Source organism: Aspergillus saccharolyticus (assembly GCF_003184585.1).
Source record: "Aspergillus saccharolyticus JOP 1030-1 unplaced genomic scaffold BP01scaffold_17, whole genome shotgun sequence".
NCBI lineage: Eukaryota > Fungi > Ascomycota > Eurotiomycetes > Eurotiales > Aspergillaceae > Aspergillus > Aspergillus saccharolyticus.
Genome location: NW_020290627.1, coordinates 220,319 through 235,550, shown reverse-complemented (window position 1 = coordinate 235,550; position 15,232 = coordinate 220,319). Strand labels below are relative to the sequence as shown.

At 52.7% G+C, this 15,232-nt stretch overlaps 5 protein-coding genes across 5 annotated transcripts; 2 read left to right on the top strand and 3 right to left on the bottom strand.

The window, feature by feature from the left end:
- Positions 1-290: 290 nt before the first annotated feature.
- Positions 291-2,522, top strand: BP01DRAFT_366104 (putative NADH-ubiquinone oxidoreductase 64 kDa subunit; the record flags this gene model as incomplete). The annotated part of the gene is made up of 4 exons (XM_025576396.1): positions 291-1,107; positions 1,177-1,517; positions 1,567-1,717; positions 1,774-2,522. The coding sequence occupies 4 exons, from the start codon at positions 291-293 to the stop codon at positions 2,520-2,522; spliced, it is 2,058 nt and encodes a 685-aa protein (XP_025430869.1).
- Positions 2,523-3,196: 674 nt separating this feature from the next.
- Positions 3,197-5,226, top strand: BP01DRAFT_60103 (putative RING finger domain protein). Its single transcript, XM_025579963.1, has 4 exons — positions 3,197-3,517; positions 3,585-4,135; positions 4,193-4,639; positions 4,699-5,226. The coding sequence occupies exons 1-4, from the start codon at positions 3,407-3,409 to the stop codon at positions 5,096-5,098; spliced, it is 1,509 nt and encodes a 502-aa protein (XP_025430868.1). The 5' UTR covers positions 3,197-3,406; the 3' UTR covers positions 5,099-5,226.
- A 927-nt stretch (positions 5,227-6,153) lies between these two features.
- On the bottom strand, positions 6,154-9,015 carry trpB (tryptophan synthase TRP5). Its single transcript, XM_025575156.1, has 3 exons — positions 8,664-9,015; positions 8,274-8,577; positions 6,154-8,202 (listed from the first exon to the last, which is right to left on the bottom strand). The coding sequence occupies exons 1-3, from the start codon at positions 8,797-8,799 to the stop codon at positions 6,471-6,473; spliced, it is 2,172 nt and encodes a 723-aa protein (XP_025430867.1). The 5' UTR covers positions 8,800-9,015; the 3' UTR covers positions 6,154-6,470.
- Positions 9,016-10,161: 1,146 nt separating this feature from the next.
- On the bottom strand, positions 10,162-12,312 carry medA (transcriptional regulator medA; the record flags this gene model as incomplete). Its single annotated transcript, XM_025571887.1, has 3 exons — positions 10,162-10,599; positions 10,675-12,164; positions 12,273-12,312. The coding sequence occupies 3 exons, from the start codon at positions 12,310-12,312 to the stop codon at positions 10,162-10,164; spliced, it is 1,968 nt and encodes a 655-aa protein (XP_025430866.1).
- Positions 12,313-12,991: 679 nt separating this feature from the next.
- BP01DRAFT_60041 (uncharacterized protein) lies at positions 12,992-13,563 on the bottom strand. The gene is made up of 2 exons (XM_025579962.1): positions 13,165-13,563; positions 12,992-13,087 (listed from the first exon to the last, which is right to left on the bottom strand). Coding segments are annotated over exons 1-2 (264 nt in total). The 5' UTR covers positions 13,428-13,563; the 3' UTR covers positions 12,992-13,086.
- Positions 13,564-15,232: the final 1,669 nt, after the last annotated feature.

Genomic DNA, 15,232 nt, shown 5'->3' with positions numbered 1-15,232 from the left:
AGGCCGAGTGGGCCTCTTTCTTTAGCGTGCTTGGCTTCTGATGACGTCGCCTGCCACTCACTCCGATTTTCGCGTGTCCAACTTTCAATCTCTTGGTCTCTTGCTGTTCAACCCCCATTCTTCTTCGCTTTCTCTCTACTACTGTGTAGCTTTGTTGTTCGGTGCTTGTGACTCGTTCTTTTTCGTGTCTCCTGTCCATTCTATCTTTGGTCCCCTCTGCAGGTTGTGTTCACCAACCCGGACTCCAAATTCGGTCGTTCTCCTCCTGTTTTCCTTCCCTTACAGCTCCCATGAGCGCAGCTTTCCTCCGGCGTCGTCCGGACACATCTGCGCTGCGGAGAATCAACCTCCTCACTCGCCGCTACAACTCCGTTAAGCAATCAGCACCAATTGGCTTGGTAACGGCTCGAAGTCAGTCGTCTGCTCTAAAGCCGACCGCCCAATGTCTGACATCGCGTACGTTCTTCAATCCCCGATACTCGGTCCGGCATAAGTCCACAACAGCAGAGGCCGCTGCGGTCGTGCAAAGGTCCTCTCTCCGCAATGCCTTGTTCAAGTCATTCGCATACTGTGGTTTCTTCATCGTTATGAGCGGCGCAGCAGTGGTAGCTTTCTTCATCTACGATGCAACCACCTACCGCGAGAACTCTAGCGCCGCGGATGTCCCGGTCTCGGAATTGGCCCTGAACCCTCGACGAGGTGGTCCCAAGAATTTACCCATTGCCGAGGTTCTGATAAGTGACAATGACTCGGATGACCGCTTAGCGTCGAAGGATAAGCCTAGGTTGGTGGTGTTGGGAACAGGTTGGGGCAGCATTGCGCTGCTCAAGCACCTCAACCCGGGCGACTACCACGTCACGGTAGTGTCTCCGACCAATTATTTCTTGTTCACGCCTATGCTGCCATCCGCGACGGTGGGCACTCTCGGCTTGAGATCCCTCGTGGAGCCCGTTCGTCGCATTGTGCAGCGGGTCAACGGCCACTTCTTGAAGGGACAAGCCGAAGACGTTGAATTCTCGGAGAAGCTAGTCGAGGTGTCTCAGGTGGACGCCAATGGCAAGGAACAGAGATTCTATCTTCCCTATGATAAGTTGGTCATCGGAGTCGGTGAGTTGATTGTTACGATTTGTTCTGCAGTAATTCTCCTATACTGATACTGGACTCCTCAATCTCTAGGCTGCGTGACGAATCCCCACGGTGTCAAAGGCCTCGAGAATTGCCATTTCCTCAAGAGCATTGACGACGCTCGTAAGATCAAGAACCAAGTCTTGGATAACATGGAGTTGGCCTGTCTCCCGACCACTAGTGACGAAGAGCGCAGGCGTCTTTTGTCTTTCGTTGTCTGTGGTGGTGGCCCGACTGGCGTAGAGTTCGCTGCTGAATTGTTCGATCTGCTAAACGAGGACCTCCTCCACTCCTTCCCCAAGGTCCTGCGGAACGAGATCTCTGTGCACATCATTCAGAGCCGTAGCCATATTCTCAACACCTACGATGAAGCTTTGTCTCGCTTTGCCGAGGTAAGTTCGTACATCTCATGATTGACCTCTCACGCTAATCTCGATGTAGGCCCGATTCGCTCGTGATTCTGTGGATATTTTGACCAATGCCCGAGTCAAGGAAGTCCGCGGTGACAAGGTCCTCTTCACTCAGACCGAAGACGGCAAGATTGTCACCAAAGAGATTCCAATGGGCTTCTGTCTCTGGTCCACTGGTGTCTGTGAGTATCTTTACACATTCGTTAGATGCACTTTGGAGCCTGGACTAACGACGCAGCCCGCGCCCCTCTTTGCGAACGACTCTCCGAGAGACTCGAATCCCAAAACAACAAACATGCCTTAGAGACCGACTCGCACTTGCGCCTCATCGGAGCACCTCTGGGCGACGTTTATGCCATTGGTGACTGTAGCACGGTGCAAAACAACATCGCCGAGCACATTGTTTCCTTCCTCCGCACTATTGCATGGGAAAAGGGCAAAGACCCGCAAAAGTTGCACCTCACTTTCCGCGAGTGGAAGGAGGTTGCCAACCGGGTCAAGAAGCGATTCCCCCAGGCTTCGAATCACCTCCGTCGCCTCGACAAGCTCTTTGAACAGTATGACAAAGACCACTCGGGAACTCTCGAGTTTGGCGAACTCTCCGAGCTCCTGCACCAGATCGACAACAAATTGACCTCTCTTCCGGCCACTGCACAGCGCGCCAACCAGCAGGGCGAGTACCTCGGCCGAAAATTGACCAAGATCGCAGCTGCGTTGCCGGGCATGCAGGCCAACCAGATTGACTACGGCGATCTTGATGAGGCGGTTTACAAAGCCTTCAAGTACAAGCACCTGGGCAGTCTGGCCTACATCAGTAATGCGGCGGTCTTTGACTTCGGAGGCATGAATTTCAGTGGCGGTGTGCTGGCGATGTATCTGTGGCGGAGTGTGTATTTCGCTGAGAGTGTGAGCTTCCGGACCAGATGTATGCTGGCCATGGACTGGGCCAAGAGGGCGCTGTTTGGAAGAGATCTTATGAGTTTCTAATTTCTGCTATGGGTTGGTTGATCTCAGGCCTAGCCCTCCATGAATTTTACATTACTAGGTGGGAGAGCCGGGGGATGGGGCGTAATATGCAGATAGGTATATATGAGGACGACTTTGATTCTTAGCCACGCAATGAATCTCGGATGAAGTGACCAGAGAAAAAGGGGAATGTTATCATTATAGTTGTTGTGTGCTACTCTCTCGAGAAGAGGATTACCGATCATCGGTTTAGCCTGCGCCACAAGCAGGTATTAGTGTGAGTGGCTAACGTCATTCCCGACTGTTCCCCCCCAACTTCTCCTCGGCTTCATTACCTTCTTCTTGTTTAATTCTCTTTCCCCACCTCTACTATTCTTCTCTCTTCGGTTCCCCTTTTTTACTTTTTCACTTGTCTTATATTTCTCATGACTGTTTGACTCTCCATAATCTGTCGCTCGTCTTGACCTCACTCTGTATTCAGTCATACTTGTTGCTGGTCACTTTGTGGCTATTCTAAAGGGTCCTTCTTTCCTGCTCTCTTGCTCTTTCTACGCCGTCATCATCAAACAGTTCAACTCTTCTTCTATGTATCTCTAAAACGAGCATACTTGCCATCCCTCCAGGCTGCGCCGGTGACGAGCCCGAAGGACTGACACTAAATCATGACTGACGCTGCATGACTGGATCTGCTGCCAGAGAATCGAGCAAACAAGAGCTACTAGTCCCAAGGATCCCCGCCACAACGCCGTTTGCTGGTCCGAATTTCGATTGCGACCATCGATTTGGCCCATTAGATTTTCCGCTCGCTTCCCCCCTTCCTTTTGGTCTCTCTCCGCCTGTAATCCTCCTATACTCTCGCCCTCTTTCTCCTCTTATCTGAGTCTCTTCGTTCGGCCTTTGTCACCATGGCCGACGCCGCCGGGGACCGTGTCATGTGTCATGCTTGCGGCGGCGTCTGGCCGCGCCGCGAGCACGGCCTGATTTGCCCGCATTGCGAGTCGGACTTTACCGAGATTGTACGCTTATGCCCGACTCACTTGCCGTCAGACCTATCTATCAAAATTCCAAACTCACCGGTCATAGATTGAGATTCCTCCCGATCCCGAGGACGAGCCCACTCTCATTTCCGACCGTCCCGATTCTGCGTCTTCCCCCCGAACTGCTGGCTCCCCGCTCAACCCATGGGCTGACCATAATCCCTGGGCGACCCCAGGTGGTTCTGACCATAACGATGGGGATCATGCCTGGGATTCTGGAAATGGTCTTCGACATCGCACCTACCGATCACCGGACGGCCGGTTCACCTTCTCCACGACTACCTACACCCATGGCTTTGGCGGGCAATCCCCGTCCGCGCAGAGTCATACGAATCTCGATCCCTTGATGGTGGTACAGAATATGGACAACATCTTCCGAGGCCTGACAAGCACCTACCAACAACGCGAGCGTTCGACCTCTGTATCAAGTTCTGGACAAGCTTCTAGTCAACCTCGGAGCCAGGGGCAACGTTTAGGCACGTTTGAATTCAATATTGACACCGGTAACTCCGCGACGTCCAGCCAGGATGGTGGCCTTCATCCTCGGGACGCGGATGGCCCGCAGCCGATGAATAATCCGCTACGGACCCTGAGTGAGTAAGTTTACTGGACTCAGAGGACACAGTCTTGAGAGCAATGCTGACTTGGCTGCAGTATCCTTGAGTTATTCCGCACAGATCTAGGTGCGAACCCTCAGGCAGGTGGAAATGGCGGCGCGCGGGTGATGACAGGAATCAATCCGCTGGCAATGCTGTCGTCGCTATTGAGCTTTGATCGTCATGGTGACGCGGTCTACTCACAGGAGGAGCTAGACCGAGTCATCTCCCAGCTGATTGATCAGAGTGCCAACCGTGGCGCGCCTCCTCCCGCTCCCACAAGTGCCATTGAATCACTGCCGAAGAAGAAAGTTGACGCGGAGATGCTGGGCCATGAAGGCCGAGCAGAATGTTCGATCTGCATGGATGCCGTGGAGCTTGGAACAGAAGTGACTGTGCTTCCATGCAAACACTGGTTTCATTATAGCTGTATCGAGCTTTGGCTCAACCAGCATAACACTTGCCCTCATTGCCGGCGGGGTATAGACTCCCCTCAGTCCCCTCAGTGAGTTGCACTCAACACAGTCCTTGGCTCCGAAGTTCATGCTAATCACCTAGTTATAGGACCGAAGGTACGAGCGAGAACCCGGTGGTTATTGGCGATAGTCCTGAGCCTGTGTCGCGACGCACAAGCAATGCTGCCGTCAATCCCACTGGGTCGTCACAACCGCCTCCAGGGGCTTGGCCTGAACGATCACCCTCTTCGTGGAGTTCGCATTCAATCTCATCTTGGTCGGCTCCATCGCCTGGGCCCAGCTCTGAGGGGCCAGCTCAGCGACAGCCACAGGGACAAGGCCAGGACCAGGGCCAGGGCCAGGACCAGCCTTCGAGCGAAAGTCAGGGCGAAGGCCAGGCACAGAGACACGAACAACGACGGAATAGCCGGGGTGAAGGGTCCAGCAGCAGTTCTGGATTCACCGGCTGGGTGCGCAATCGCCTAGGAGGAGGGGGAAGCAGCAGTTGAACTGGGATAACTCTTGTATAGACTTGGATCAAGGCCAGCTGGTCAGGAGATTGGGATATGAAGCGACGGCTGACCTGTTACGTAGTAACGACCTTATTTTGGCATTGGAGTGCGTAGCCTGTTCTTGTTGGGTTTAATTTCTGAACTGTATGATTGATTGCACAAGTTTCAAAGCCGATCATGGCGTGAGTTGAGTTGGTTTTGACTAACGAGTCTCCGACGATAAGATAGAATGATCCACTTCTCCGCCCTTTTATGTATGTACAATACTTTACTTGCCTTGGCCGCTGTTCATTTCTTCTCTATACCCAACCCTGTTGTCCGTTCCTCCCGTCCACTTCCACTTCCACACCCAATATGAAGACCCCAATTTCAAGAACGCCACGATCATCCCGGGCATCAATGCAACCCCCGCAGACAGCCAGCTCTACCTATATGATTATCGAGAATGACCGCATTGTTGATATTGGCACTGAGGCACATTTGCCCCGCTAAACCGGTTGACCATGAGGTTGATTTGGCGGGCAAGAACATCCTACCTGGCTTCCTCGACGGGTAAAGATACCAGATGTTGTCAAAGGTGATCCAACTCCACTCCAGCTCCACCTCAGTGCTGTAGGCCGAAGAGCCCCTCTCTCTCTCCAAATCGACCTGAGTGACTGCACTTTGCCTGGCTGAACACGCCAGCTCTGCAGGAACTGCAGGTGGAGGGCCTGCCAGCCCCCGAGAGCGGCTCCATTCACCGCGATGCCTCAACACCGGCCAACCCCAGAGGAAGCTATAGCACGTTTCGTTTCATTGACTGCCGCAAAGCTGCCGGGCGATATACTCCGTAGTGGTTTCAACAACAGCCGGCGAAACCCCGGCGAGCTAACTGTCCGTCTGCTTACCGCCCGGCAGAATAACGAGTTGACCTGTTGTCAATCTTTTGGGACAGGAGGAGTATGAGGGATGCGCGGGCAGAAGTACTGATTGTGTAGGTCACGGAATGCAATAGAATAGATGACATCCGTGCAAAGGTGTCTATCCAACCCCTGTTACAGTCCCGGTCCGTCTGGAGGGGTAACACTCAGATAGCCATAACCACGAGCAGATGTGATAGCAAGTAGTGAGTAATTAGTTACTGCAAAACAACATCAGGTATACGAAACGCAGCAAGGCAGAGAGAGACCCGTCCAATCAATAAACAAAACACTATACTCTCTACTGTGTATAAGTGAGACGGTCAAGGTATATCCTAAATTCTACACAGGCAAAATAACAATTCATCCCGCAATCAACCAAAAAGAGGTGGCCCCCAGTCATTTTGCCTCTGGGTAGCCTGAACTTTTGCGTCCCTCAACGTCTGTGCACGGTACAAAACCCCCCGAATCTAAAACCTCAAGTCCCAGCCAATCTTCGGGCCCAAACGCGGCAATTCATCGGCCACACTCTGGACATCCTTGTCACCTCTACCACTGAGGTTGAGGACAATGTTCTCGCCCTTCTTCATGGTCTTGGCGAGTTCCATGGCGCCGAAAACGGCGTGCGACGACTCCAGAGCGGGGATGATACCCTCGTGCTGAGCGAGCGCCCGGAAGCCAGTAAGGGCCTCGGCATCGGTAGCGGCGATGAACTTGGCGCGGTCACTGTCCTTCCAGTTGCTGAGCTCGGGACCAACACCAGGGTAATCCAGACCAGCCGAGATGGAGTGGGTCTCGGAGATTTGTCCGTGCTTGTCCTGGAGGACGTAGGTGCGAACACCGTGGAAGACACCCTTGCTGCCGCCGGAGAGGGTGGCCGAGTGGCGGTCAGTGTCGACGCCGTCACCACCGGCTTCAACACCCAAAAGCTTGACGGAGGGGTCGTTGGAGAAGGGGTAGAACATGCCGACGGCGTTGCTGCCACCACCAACGCAGGCCACAACCGCGTCGGGGAGCTTGCCGATCAACTCCTTCATCTGCTGCTTGGTCTCGTCACCGATGACCGACTGGAAGGTGCGCACGATGGTGGGGAAGGGGTGGGGGCCGATAGCAGAGCCAATGATGTAGTGGGTGGTGTCCAAGTCAACAACCCAGGCGCGCAGGGCTTCGTTGACGGCATCACGGAGGGTACGGCTGCCAGCATCGACCGCAACGACGGACGCACCGAGCAATCTCATACGGAACACGTTGAGCGCCTGGCGCCGCACGTCCTCGGCACCCATGTAGACAACACACTGCATACCGAACTTGGCGCAGACGGTGGCGGTCGCGACACCGTGCTGACCGGCACCGGTTTCGGCAATAATCTTGGTCTTACCAAGACGACGAGCAAGAAGAATCTGGCCCAGGGCGTTGTTGATCTTGTGGCTTCCAGTGTGGTTGAGATCTTCACGCTTCAACCAAATGTTTGCACCACCGCAGTGCTCTGTGAGGCGGTTCGCCAGGTGAAGGCTGCTGGGGCGGCCCATGTAAGGGTAGTACGAGCGGAACTCCTCCCAGAACTTAGGGTCATTGCGGGCGGTCTCGAATCCGCGCTCCAACTCGGCCAAACAGTCCATGAGAGATTCAGGGACATACTGACCGCCGAACTCACCGAAACGCGAGGGAATGGCGGCCGGGTCACCACTGCCGTTGAGGGCGTCGATCTGATCGACGAGGCCGGGGCCATCGGGGGTGTCGTCATTGGTGATGACGTCGGTGGGCTGAGAAAGGGCGGGAGGAGCCTCCTTCAGAACGGGCTCCAGGACATGAACAGATCCGGAAACCTGACCCTGGGCGTCTCTCTCGAGTCTGCGACCAGTAACGCTGGTCAGGTACTCTTGAGCGTGCTTAGCCGCCTGGCCGGCAGGGGCGTCACCGAGAACGGTGATGATCTGGCTACCAATCACAACACCTTCGGAAATATTCTGAACGGAGAGGAAGTGCTCGCGGGTGCTGACCCCGAAGCCGAGCGCGGTGGGCACATTGCCGGACCAGGTGTGGACACGAGACAGGAGGTCGGGCAAGTTCGTACTGAGGGATCCGGTGGCACCGGTCACACCCATGCGGGACACGACGTAGATGAAGGAATCGGCGATCTTGCAGAGGAGCTTCATACGAGACTCGGAGGTGGCGGGAGCGATGAGGGGGACGTAGGACAGGCTGAGGACGCGCGCAATCATTAGCATCCAATGAGTAATCATGCAAAACGCACACACAACTGCAAAACCTACCCATAGCTAGTGCAGAAGTCACGGAAGCGAACAGCTTCCTCCGGGGGCAGGTCAACCATAATGAAACCGTTGATACCAGCGGCCTTGCAGTCCTGAAGCATGCGCTCCTCTCCATACTGCATGAGGGGGTTGTAGTAACCCATCAACAGAACGGGGGCGCGAAGACCTTTGCTTCTGGCAGAGCGAACTGTGTCCAATACCCAGGGGATCGTGACGCCATTGGCCAGTGCCTTAGTGTTCGCCTTCTGAATAGTCGGGCCATCTGCAATCGGGTCGGTGAAAGGAACACCCATCTCGATGATGTCTGTCAACGCCGATGGGCACAAGATATTAGCGGTCCGCCATCGGAGCAAACGGAAGTGGCGGGGGACGGGAGCATCAAGTTCTTACCAGCACCTCCATTTTCCAAGCCCAAGAGGATATCAACAGTCTCCTCAATTGTAGGGTATCCAGCGGTGAAGTAGGCTACCAAAGCAGCACGCTTCTCCTGCTTGGCGCGAGCGAATGCGTTCTTGATTCCATCCATGGTGCGGAAGGGCGGGGGGGCAACACCGAAAGCGCGGAGAGGAAGAAAGGATGAGGGAACGAATGGCAGTTATGAAGACCGGGGGAAAAGGAGAGTGGGGCTAGGAATAAGGTAAATGCCGTCCACAATTTCCAGAAGGGTTCAACAAAAAGGGGGAGAGTAGGCAGCAGGGGCCTCGAGAGCAATGAAGGTGGTTAGGATAGAGTGGAATGGTGTGGGGGGGGGGGGGGGAAAGAATAGCAGCAGGATTGAGTCACTTTCGGGGAGTAAATCGATATCTTGCCCGCTGAAATGTTCCGCCAAGTCAGGTGATGTGGCGATAAGATAGCACCTCGGTAATGCAGTGGTATGATACCGATATTTTACGGTATGTTCCGGTACTCGAGATGCATGCGTCCCACTTTGTGACGCTATACAGTTCATGGGGCATATAAGCATTAATCAGCTGGAAGAAAGAAGTGAGTCGGTTTATCAGAAGACCTTTATGGGCAATGGCTACAGCCGTGATTTTAAAAAGAACTCCTGATTCATTGAATTTGTCGAGCATGGAGTCTAAACTATTAATATGTCGAGGGTGCTCAATGGCCTCGGAACAGGTGAGCAAAGTAAGACAGAGGAAGAATAGTAACAAATTTAGCATCACAGTCATCGATATTCACACAGACGCCGAAGCTATGCATATTCAACCGACCCAGCCCAGGCAGGGGCTTGCCCGGCGGTGGAGGGCAGTGTGGGCCCGGTCAAACAACAATAATCAAGTAATAAGCACAGACAACGAGAACACAACCGATCTCACTTTGGATCCTTTGCCAGACCCGGGGTTTGTTACAGTCAATTCCCACCATTCTCCATCTCAACCCCTGCATGATGAAAGGAATGACAGCGGCGCCATGCTATGCCAGATAGTTGTACAACTCATGAAAGGAGCGAAAAATCCCAATGCCCCAACTGCATGCAGTATGCAAGAGAAAACAAAAACAGGAATATAAGACAACAGATCGTCTATCAAGCGTAGATTAACAGAGAGTTTCGGAAGGGGGGGGAGGGGCATCAAGACATGAAGATAATCTAAAGGAGGGACATCAGATCATGGACGGTGATCGTAAGAGGAAGAGGGAAAAAAAAGTCAGAAGGCATATCCGTAAATCCTGCTCCCAGGGCCATAGATAGACCTTTGCGGGAGGTAAATCAGCCAGGCGCCAGCTTTTCCACCAAAGGAACGATAAGAAAGAAAATAGAGGACTTGATAAGAGAAACACAATTCAAGGGGGAATAATATGGTATATCAAGTCCAACTCAAGAGATAAACGCCAGCCAATGCAAATCGCAGACCCCCTGGCGGGTACTGCAATTGGCAGCAAATCAATGCCCGTGCGAACCTGAGACAGGATATGGCATATAGTTGTATACGGGCGTGGTGCTCGAAGCTCCGCTGGCAAGCGGAGGGCTGAGCATGGAATTTAACTCCCAAGCCCGCGTGCTCGGCGCAGGGAGGCCCACCTGACCCGGCTGTTGACAGGCTGCAGAATAATAATTGGGGGCAGCAACCGAGTGGTATGAGGGGCTGAGCGAGGGCAAGCCATGTCGAATCTCCGCAGGCCCGCCATGATCGCCAGGAGTAGTATACGCAGGAGCCGCCAATGGAGGGCCATATGCGCTGGGAGCAGCGGTGTCGGAAACAGACTGAGGAGATGGGGCAGTGTGAGGTTCCGTGCCGGAGTCAGAGGCGGCTCCGGTGCTCGCATACGTGGAGCTGATCGGGGTGGACAAAGCCCCAGCGGTCGAAGAATAGCTTGCCGACTGGATGGTAATTTGGTTAGCACTTGAAGACACATCTCGGATCTTCCATCCTAAGAGCTTATTTGTGAGTCTTACATATTTGCCGATAATCTTCTTCAAAGCATGAGTAAGGATTTTCCATGGAAAGACCTTGACATCTTTCTCGATGTTCCGGGGTTTGGGAGCAGGAAATCCCATGATGACCTTGAAGAAATCTTCACTCTCTGCCTTGGCCTTAGAGACCGTCAGAGGTCGGAACCCTTCAAGATTTCGTCGGATGCGATTCTTTTCCTCGACGGTGAATCGGACACCCACCAACGACTCGAGTAGATAGATCGTGTCGACACTGGTGACGAAGCACTCGTCTTTTCCCTCCCAGTATATGCAGCTGATGCAGATACTGTTCGGAGCCCGATCTTCGAGGGATACTGGCGCGAAGTCTGCAACAATAGTACTGCCTCTCTGCGCACGGGTAAATTGGACCAGTCGACGTTTGGCATCGCGTTCCTCCTTGCACCAGTTCTCGGTCATGCTGTCCAAGTCGCCATTCAACTTCAACACAGCTTTTGTGGGGTACATGGCATATGGGTTGAAAGCCGGTGTATGGCCCATACCAGTCGATTGCTGCAAAGTCGACGTGCGAATCAGCTGAGGATTCGTGCCATAGTGGCTCGGCGAATGAGTATTCTGCTGACGGTACCCATGGCTGGTAACGTAAGAAGGGTTCCGATGATCGCCAGCGCTCACAGAAACAATAGAGGGACTCCATGTGGAAGTTAGGGGCGAAGGTGCTCGGATCGAGGGTTGCGACGTTGCTGACATGGTGGAATACTGAGTCGAGGTCGCCCGGGGCGAAGAGGCCGATGGATAGGGGGCGGCAAAGCCACTCATCGCCGGCAAAGAGTGCAGATAGGGCGAGTAGGAGGCTGCGGATACTGGCGATTGGTCTTTCGGGGCCATCGATTGCCCAATGACTCTCTTCGGGACTCTATGAAGGGCATCCTCGGAGTACGACGATGGTCCTCTCTTCCGAGCGTCATCTGACGGCGGGTGAACGGCACCATGCTCATACGTGTAAACTCCAACCTGGAGGGTCGTAGCCGGACCGTCATGTGAATCCATGAGAACCTGCAGAGGGACTGCAAATGAAGGAGAGCAGGTAGAGCTGAGGGGGGGTGTCTCGACGGAAAAGCCGTACTGGAAAGAGGAGCCTTGAAACCCGAGAAAGTGCGGGATGCATTCGCATTTCTTCGCGCCGAAGACGAGAGAGAGCGATGCATAAGACGATTCATGGAGATCGAACGGGGACTGGATTTGAACAAAGACCCTTGTTCCTTCGGAGCCTCTCTGGGGCGAATAAGAGACGATCTCCGGGACCGGGCGAGGATCCCCCGTCAGCATCGGTGAGCGACCTTCTTCGTAGGAACTGGCATATTCCTGGTTTCCCATGTAGGGGACGCAATCCGACATCTGGCTGGTATGGTCGGTCATAGGCGATGGGACAAGGGGGGTGGAGGTCACGTATGGTGCCTGACCGTAGGCCGAATATGAGACATCATCGTGCAAAGATCGAGTGGACTCATAATCTATTGGACACTTAGTACACAAGCGGGTCTCAGCCAGCCCAGGATAAGGGAGCCGTCATCGCGAATCCCGCCTGGGTCTGGAAATTGTCCCCCCAAATGAAGACTTACCGATCAAAGCCGCCTGGGGGGGCTTCTGGAAAGTAGGCATAGACAAGATGGGGTCAGACTTGGCCAAAAGGCCGTCTGCAAATGCACCAATAAGATGAGACTCTTCAGGGTCAGCGAACTCCAACGACTCGTCTAGAATTAACGGCGTTTGCAGCTCCGGATTGAACTGTGAATCGTGTCTGTCAGTGGATGACCATACATGCACAGGAGCGCAGGGTGAAAGGCAAAGACAGGCAAGATCCCAGCCAGACAAGAAAGAACTGATTCAGAGATTGTGAAACTGACGAGGAAGAGAGGTCAAATGAAGGAAGCAAAGCACAATAATTGGGCAGCGGGCGGGAAAAGTCCAACGCACCAAAACACCGTGTGTCTTCGAGTAAGCCAGTTTGAAGGTGTTGCAGAAACTGCAACGGAACACAACAGCTTAAAGAAGCGAATGACAGAGAATTTATCGTTAAAATCGATGGAATGTCGGAAAGTTGCGAAGTGCTCTCCGAGACAAAAACGAGTGACGACACGAAGTGGCTGTCAGGCTCAACAAGGAAGACACCACGAAAGGCTTCGAATCAGCGATCAGAGTTCGATGATCAGATGTGAAACCCAGAAGGCTAGCTGCAGACGATGAACCAGCTTGAGACCACGCTGCCAATGGAGTGCTTGAGAGGGCCTATGGGAGGGCTATTTCCCATCTGAGGATGCTGTATCAACCTCTGAGTACGGGCGAACTAATGGTCGATAACTCGGCGGGGTCTTAGCGGTAGCAAGTGAAGCCGTGTCAACCAAGCGAGACAGGAGCGAGTTCAATTTCGTTTGACCTAGAACTGAAATGAGAATCCAAGCTCTTTCTCTCTCTCTTTGGGTATGGAAGATCGAATGACAATGGGCCACGAACTACTCGGCTGAAGAGTACGAACCTTCCCAGAGACGAGGAACCGGCCCGTTGCATGGACAAGGACTTACCAGGAATTGCTTGAGAAGTTGAGGACTGCGCTTCTGAGGCTTTAAAAGCGAGAGAAAAAAAGTTGCGTGCAAATCTCGTAGTCGCAAAAACTTTGATGCAAGAGACCTACACCATGACACAGTCAACAACAAAACATCCGAAACTTTAGTGATAAGAGGCCTCAAGGGAGATGACAAGCGCACGGAGTCCAACATGAGCCCAGAAATCTCTTGCGATCTTGTGCACTAAAGGCACGACCTGGAAGATGCAAGGAGTCCAAAGGGAAGGGGACACGAAGGAGAGAGGATGCAAGGCACCACAGAGTCTGTGGCGAAGGGAGGAAGACTGGTACCAACCTCAACAAGCCAATGAATCGAGGAAAGCAGGGCTTATTCCCCAATAAAGGTCTTTAATTCCAGGTGATATATGCTAGAGTAAAATAAGGTGGTGCCTTCAACCGAGACAAAGATCCACGATGGTGGTGTAGGTCCAGGTCCGGCCCTCGTTCAAAGGACTAGCAGCGACAGAACGATTGGTAGTCAAGCAGACTCCAGATCCACACCTGAGCAGTACAACTGGGGAGATGACTGACACAAGCCCAATGTACACCGTGAAATGAAGACGAGCCTCCTTTTTTGTTTTTTGTTTTTTTTTTTTTCTTTCTGTTGGCGTGATTTTGTTTTCTCTTTTCCCGGGGAAAGGGTGTGGTTGACAACGAGCCGGTGATGAAGGGTTTCCAGGACCGGGTCGGTATACCTCCCGCGCAGCAAACGGGGGTTCGCTCTACGGTCCCAGGGCAACGATACCGAGGTAAACGCAGGTCAGAATCGTCCGTACGGAACACCAGGGCAATAGCGGGCGGCGGTCACTCCAGGTCAAGGGTTCACTGAGCTTGACAATTCCCTACGGGGATTATAGATCGGTGAAGCTGGAAGACGGATTGGCGCGGAGACACACTCCCGGGGAGAGGAAACCCGAGATAAAAACGAGGGTCTTGGTTTTGGCGAAATAATCAGCGAGCGCGTGGAAACGATCCAGATTAATTATGAGGAAGATCTTTCGATGAATCCCATCAGTCCCTGTCGTTCCTTGCCAACAATAAAATTCCTTTTCGATCGATCCGGTTCGTCCTTGTTCTCAGGCTCTCTTTCTTTCTTTCGTGCAGTCGTGCAGAAAAAAAAAAAAAAAAAAAAAAAAAAAAAAACAAATCTTCCTTTCTGTATCGACCACCTCCGGTGTAGCGAACGTCAAAATCTAGGTCGATACCAAACAAAGCGAGTGTGAGGTAAACGCGGACACGAGCGAGTGTAGAGAAAAGAGATAAAATGCCCGAAGCGAAGAGGAAGAGTCTTAATCTGCCATCACAGATCAAGTCACAAAAAGGTGGGGGGTGGGATTTGGTGGAGAGGGGAGTGGAAGGGTTATGAGGAGAGGGCGGCGGCGGCGGTAGAGAAAAGACTGCGATAGTAGTATAGTAGTTGGTGGTGGTGGTGGTGGTGGTGATGTAGTTAGTGGTAGTAGTAATACTAGTGGTAGTAGTAAGTAGTCAAAGTAGATTAAAAAAAGAACAGGGACAACAGATGGAGCAAACCAAAAAAAAAAAGACAAGTCAAGGTAAAAAAAAAAAAAATAATAATAATAATAATAATGATGATGATGATTCCAAAAAAAGGTGACGGCCGAGTACGAAGATGACGAGAGATAGATTACACTCTCACTTATTCTTGCTTAGTACCAAGTTAAGGGCCGAGGAAGTAGGGTAAATGGTGGTGCTGGTGGTGCTGGTGGTAGGAACGAGAGGGCCCTGGAGGGGGGTGGAAATCGAATGGCTCCTTAGTGTGGCGGGGAATGCGCTGGGTGGGAGGATGGATAAAGATGATAATAATAACCACCACACGTTAAACTTAACTATCGGATGAATTACTCAAGGTTAGTGTAAGGTACTGACAATCCGTGATTAAGTAGGAGATATATGACTCTTAAACATTGAGGATGATGAGATCCGCTATTTGTCTCCTCT

Excerpts from the sequence above, each read along its gene's own strand:
- BP01DRAFT_60103 (XM_025579963.1), top strand. The coding sequence starts at position 3,407 with ATGGCCGACGCCGCCGGGGACCGTGTCATGTGTCATGCTTGCGGCGGC. Across the intron at positions 4,136-4,192 it reads CCGCTACGGACCCTGAGTGA|TATCCTTGAGTTATTCCGCA; the intron begins GTAAGTTTACTG and ends ACTTGGCTGCAG. Across the intron at positions 4,640-4,698 it reads GACTCCCCTCAGTCCCCTCA|GACCGAAGGTACGAGCGAGA; the intron begins GTGAGTTGCACT and ends ACCTAGTTATAG.
- trpB (XM_025575156.1), bottom strand. The coding sequence starts at position 8,799 with ATGGATGGAATCAAGAACGCATTCGCTCGCGCCAAGCAGGAGAAGCGT. Across the intron at positions 8,578-8,663 it reads CTTGGAAAATGGAGGTGCTG|ACATCATCGAGATGGGTGTT; the intron begins GTAAGAACTTGA and ends CGGCGTTGACAG. Across the intron at positions 8,203-8,273 it reads GACTTCTGCACTAGCTATGG|CCTGTCCTACGTCCCCCTCA; the intron begins GTAGGTTTTGCA and ends GCGCGTCCTCAG.
- BP01DRAFT_60041 (XM_025579962.1), bottom strand. The coding sequence starts at position 13,427 with ATGTTGGACTCCGTGCGCTTGTCATCTCCCTTGAGGCCTCTTATCACT.